The following is a 5,396-nucleotide window of genomic DNA, read 5'->3' as shown; positions in this document are numbered from 1 at the left end:
TCCCACTTCTTCTTGAAACCCCCAAAACAACCCTCCAAACCGCCAAACAGAATGGCCTCCTCCACCATCTTCCCCTACTCCTCAACCCACTACAACACCCTCCCCGAGTTCTTCACCGCCAAAGAAACTTTCAAGGCCAAGGATGCCTCAAAGACTATCGACACCACCCTCGCCTCGCTCTTCCTGCGCCATAAGGTCCACGAGAACCTCGGCATCCAAATGCTACACACCCACTTCGCCATCGGAGACGACGAGCGCCTCGTCAGCATCGGCGCCGTCGCAGTCCCCATCGAGCTTGACATCATCGTCGGTTCCGCTATCAAGCCCCTTGTCTACCGCTTCGTCGACTCTGGTGTCGCGGTCTGCGAGTGGACACAGGGAAATGATGCTAATGAGGTCGATCTGTCTTCTCCCCAGTATGCAGCCTTCATGGCGGAGCTTCGCACCGCCCTTGATGAGGCGGGACTCATCGATGTCCTCGGCATCTTCGTTCGCCAGCCTGGAGACGGCGAGATGAAGGGCGTGGAATTCACTGCGGGACGCGCTAACATCACTCTCCACAAGGATGAACCCACCGATGGGGGCAAGAGCGTCGAGGCCTCGTGGGTGTTCATGGGGAAGACCATTGAGCCGGGAGATGGTACGTCAGCCCCTAACCCCCTACCCCCCTTTCCCTTCTCTCAGTGAACTGCAAAACTAACAACACCATAGCAACCACGTGCACCATGTCAGCTTGCAACTCGTGGTGCCAAGAGTTCGTGGGTAACCACTCGTCTCGCCACAAGGAAAAGGGTGGCCGCTACGCCCTCGGGCGGGAGACCCAAGGCGCGAGCTTCAAGGACCCAAACCCACCCGTCGAGCTCCCCTCTCCCACCGAACTCGCAGCTCTCACCGAACTCGCAGCCGCAGCTCCCACCGAGCTCGCAGCCTCAGTCGACATCGACACCCCCGTCATGTCCGCATGCAACTCATGGTGCCAAGAATTCGTCGGCAACCACTCATCCCGCCACAAGGAGAAAGGCGGCCGCTACGCCCTCGAAGCTGAGACGCAGGGCTTTAGCGCCAACTTCATGAACGCCCCTGTCCCCGTCGAGGCACCGATCGAGCCTGTCACGCGCGTAATGTCGGTGTGCAACTCGTGGTGTCAGGAGTTTGTGGGAAACCACTCCTCGCGCCATAAGGAGAAGGGTGGCTAAATCGCCTAAGGGGGGCCGGGCGCTGGTGGGTGGTAGGACGCATGTGCCGGCGGGGTGAGAGGGGATGGGTAGGTAGCGATGACTTTGCGATGACTTTGAAGGGGTGGGGATGAGGATAGTAATGTGATGAATTTTTAGAATGCTGTTTGCAAGTGACATTTCCTGGTGCTTGTTGATCGATGGCTCTCCCGCGGCTTTTTGAAAGTGTATAAATTGCAGATCTGAAAATATATATCACTCAACTGACTTCCTCCCTAGATAGAAACACTCTACAACTTAACCGCCCTCCCCGTCTTTGCACTCTCCCTCGCCGCCTCAATAATCCTCAATACATCCCTCGACTCCTCCGCCTTCACCGGCACGCGCCCCGCATCCCCCTTCTCCACCGCCTCCGCAAACCCCCTATACAGCGCACCATACGTCTCCGGGTCAATATTCGCAAACACCTCCGCCACCGGCTTCCCCTCCACCATCCTCACCAGCGTCCCCGACGCCGCCGCATCCTCAACCGCAAATCCCTTATCCCCGGGCTTCAACCCCGCCTTGAGCTGGTCCTCTTGGCAATCGAGGTGGTGCTTCTTATACGTCCCCTCCGTGCCGCGAACCCAGTAGCGAAGCTGCGCGGTGTCTATGGACATGATCCCCGCCTTGGCCGTCACGAGCAGGCCATCCTTGTACCTCAACAACACCGTAAACGCGTCCGGCTCGGCCCCCTCGCCCTCGCCGCGCTGATTCGAAAAGATCCCCGTAACATCGACCGGCAGCCCGAACGCCACATACGCCTGGTCCAGCAAATGCGTACCGAGATCGTAGATCACACCCCCGCCATTATTCATCTCCAGCTGCCCCTTCCACGTCTCCGGCTTAACAGCCTTGAAGCGATCAAAGTGCGTCTCGAACTCGACAATCCGCCCCAACGTGCCATCCTTCTGCAGCTTCCTGAAGGTGAGGAAGTCACTGTCCCACCGGCGGTTCTGGTACACGCAGATCAGCTTCCGGGCCGTGCGAGCGGTCTCGATGAGCGCAGTGGCTTCGGCGGAGGTGGGCACGAAGGGCTTCTCGACGAAAACGTGTTTCCCGGCCTTGAGCGCGGCAGTGCAGAGGGCGAAGTGCGAGTCGGGGGGGGTGGTGACGATGATGATGTCGATGCTTGGGTCGGAGAGGAGGGTGTCGGTGGTGGCGTGGTGTTTTACGGACGGGTGGTCGGCGGGGGCGGAGTTGCCGGAGACGGGCTTGCGTTGGACGATGGCGGCGAGGCGGAAGGAGGGGGTGGTTTGGATGAGGGGGATGTGGAAGACTTTCGCGGACATGCTTTTTGGGGGGGGGGGGTGTTAGCATGGGGAGAGAGAGATGGAGGGGATGTGGAGGGGGAACGCGCACCCATAGCCAATGACGCCGACGTTTTGGATTTTGCCTTGGGAAGCCATTGTGATGTGTGATGTGTTTGTTATTCTTTCTCTTTCTCTTTCTCTTTCTCGACAGGAGGTTATGCGGTACCTTGACAATTGGTTCTTCCCAACTCAACTCAGGTGAAGAAGCAACACAGTTATATACCAACAAAACCTCTCGCCTCAAAGCCCTCTAATAAGGATAAGTATAAGTTAGTGGATATCGCAGCTCAAATGCATCAATGGGTGTTCCAAAGCCAGAGCAGAAAATCCGCCCCTCATGTTTGTTTGAATCGGGAAGTGGAGTCGGAGGAGGGCCTGCCTGATAACGAGGGGTAGTTCGTTGGAGGGGTAACGGAAAAGGGAAGTGACGTCGCATCGGCGTTCCAAGCCCTTGCTCCCTTTCTTTTTTTGTAATACCTACTCGGTGTTCCACCCACTCGCTTCGCTCGTAGGTGGCGACAGCAAGTTGTGCGTGCGACAGCAAGATGTGCGACACATAAAACGAAGAAAAAGACGCCTTATATATCAACTATATAACTATATAATTAAAACATAAAATCAATAGAACTACTATCACTATCGCTACTGCCACTATTGCTACTATCACTTTGATCCTTACTATACCGTAAAATGATCACTTTTGATTTCAACCCTTCCTTCTTCCGCTCTGCTACCCGCTTCCTCTCAACCTTACGCTCTTCAATTTCGATTTTACGTGCTTGCGCTTGTAGCTGCTTTACTACTTGGTCCGATTCCCTTGCTGCTCTTGCGTCTGCTTTTGCTTGCAACTTTGCTTTCTTCTCTTCCCGCATTTTCCGTGCATCTGATGCATATAACTGCCCTCCTTTCTGTAGTGATTTCCGTGCCCTTGCCTTTGCTGCCTTCTGCTCTACTGCACGTAGAGTCATAATATCTAGCTCGGTCTTATAGAGCTCTGCCCGGTGTAGAACAACTGTAGTTCCACGTGCAAATGATTGAAACCCTTCTCTTGAAGGCGATGAGAAAGCTTCCTCTGCTCTCTTCTGCCAATGTTCAACCGCTTGCACACTTTGCATAGTTGTTTTCGGTGTTGAGATAATATTATATGAAGCAAATGGCTCATAATCAGGTGTTTGATTCCGAGTCTCTTGTATCTTGTCAATTACAAGTGGAGGATTATATGGATATAGTCCTGTATTTCTCCAACCAGATTGAATTGTACGGACAGTTAGAGATTGCCGTCGGATTTGCGGGAGGTCTGAAAGGAACGTACGTAGCTTATACTCATAGTCGTAGCTACGTACTGCTTGATCAAGTGCCTTTTGATGAAAGTGTTTGCACTGCTTAAAAACCGCTACATCAAGAGGTTGTAATAGATGTGTTGTATGACCAGGAAGGCAGCAAATAACAATGTTATGCTCTTCTGCTAATGTAAGAAAGCGCTCTGTTTTATGAGAGTCATGGCCGTCAAGTAATAAGAGGCGAGTATCATCTGGTGCCATATGCTCTGCAGATAGTTGGATAAAATGCATAAGGTATTGGATTGCAATGTCGTCGTTTGAATACCCGCTCTCATTTACAATAATGAGAGCATTTGGCTCAAGGTCATCATTGTACCATGAATCCATATGAAGTTTGCCAGGGATAATGATAGCTTCTGCAAGTGCAGCACCACTTGCATTTACTGCCTCAATTACAGTAACAGAGAGCCGATTCTCAGGATTATCAACAGTCCACTGCTTTACACCGATTGGTACAATAACAGCCGTAGACTTATAACACCCAATCATATAGCCTGTCTCATCAACATTCCATAAATTATATGGCTTAATGTTATGTTTTGTAATAAGGGCGTTATATGTGAGAAAGAATTCCTCAAACACCTCTTTCTTTTGTGCTTGCTTCCGATGTGTATTTAACGTCTTCGTGTGAATTGTATGAAATTCGGGGTGTGCTTTTAGAAAGCGTTGTAGCCACCGTTGTGATGGTATCGTACGATTAGGTCGTAAGTCTGCAACTGCCCGTAGTATCATAGATCGGTTGGCAGGGACCCCGCGCTCAAGTTGGTCGTATATGAATTGACAGACCGCGGTCTCTTGCGATTGAGATAAGACTCGATTGCTACCTCCGTGGGGTAATTGAGGAGACGTAGTACTCGTAATACGACGTCGGAGTGTCTCACGGTTGACATTGAATTTATTTGCAACCCAAGCAATTGTATATGTACTTGGTTGTTTTAAGAAGAACTGTTGGGCCTCATTAAGGCGAGCAATCATAGTAGGATCGTTATTTTGAGGCATTGTAGATACTACGTTATGAAGAATACTATTATTTTTTCTATATATCAAAATAGCGGTGTACGCACATCTTGCTGTCGCACGCACAACTTGCTGTCGCCACCTACGAGCGAAGCGAGTGGGTGGAACACCGAGTACCACTTTCACACTGCACACAAGCGGCACAGAGCGACGAAAGCGTATCCTTATTCTACCCTCAGCCATGAAGCTAATGCTCAACTAATCGCGGTGATCAGATCTGATTACCCAAGCTCTCCCCCTCCCCCTATACCAAGGCATCCATAGTACGTCCGTAAGAATGACTCCTCGCCGCCGCCCGGTCTAGAGTCTGGATAATCCATCGGCGTATTTATAGGAGAAAACTCAAAATGTGGACGGAAAGTGCTGAGGTCCCGCTTTTGCAGTCGGAGGACTGTAGTCCGACCCCTCCATTGCCTCTCCTTGCCGATTCCCTCCTTGAAATCGTATACTCACTTCCACACAAGAAGGTTATTAATGTTTAGGATTTTAAATCACAGCGGAAACCTTGAGTT

The 5,396-nt window shown here is 51.5% G+C and overlaps 2 protein-coding genes across 2 annotated transcripts; one reads left to right on the top strand and one right to left on the bottom strand.

Annotated features, from left to right (window-relative positions):
* Positions 1 to 1,380, top strand: VC83_00648 (uncharacterized protein). Its single transcript, XM_024464335.1, has 2 exons — positions 1 to 640; positions 712 to 1,380. The coding sequence occupies exons 1-2, from the start codon at positions 52 to 54 to the stop codon at positions 1,194 to 1,196; spliced, it is 1,074 nt and encodes a 357-aa protein (XP_024328741.1). The 5' UTR covers positions 1 to 51; the 3' UTR covers positions 1,197 to 1,380.
* Positions 1,381 to 1,396: 16 nt separating this feature from the next.
* VC83_00647 (uncharacterized protein) lies at positions 1,397 to 3,006 on the bottom strand. Its single transcript, XM_024464334.1, has 2 exons — positions 2,577 to 3,006; positions 1,397 to 2,507 (listed from the first exon to the last, which is right to left on the bottom strand). The coding sequence occupies exons 1-2, from the start codon at positions 2,621 to 2,623 to the stop codon at positions 1,466 to 1,468; spliced, it is 1,089 nt and encodes a 362-aa protein (XP_024328745.1). The 5' UTR covers positions 2,624 to 3,006; the 3' UTR covers positions 1,397 to 1,465.
* Between the last annotated feature and the right edge of the window lie 2,390 nt (positions 3,007 to 5,396).

The sequence above is a fragment of the Pseudogymnoascus destructans genome (genome assembly GCF_001641265.1).
Source record: "Pseudogymnoascus destructans isolate 20631-21 unplaced genomic scaffold scaffold_1, whole genome shotgun sequence".
Lineage (NCBI taxonomy): Eukaryota > Fungi > Ascomycota > Leotiomycetes > Thelebolales > Thelebolaceae > Pseudogymnoascus > Pseudogymnoascus destructans.
The sequence above is the reverse complement of the archived record's forward strand: the minus strand, read 5'-3'. Positions and strand labels throughout refer to the sequence as shown.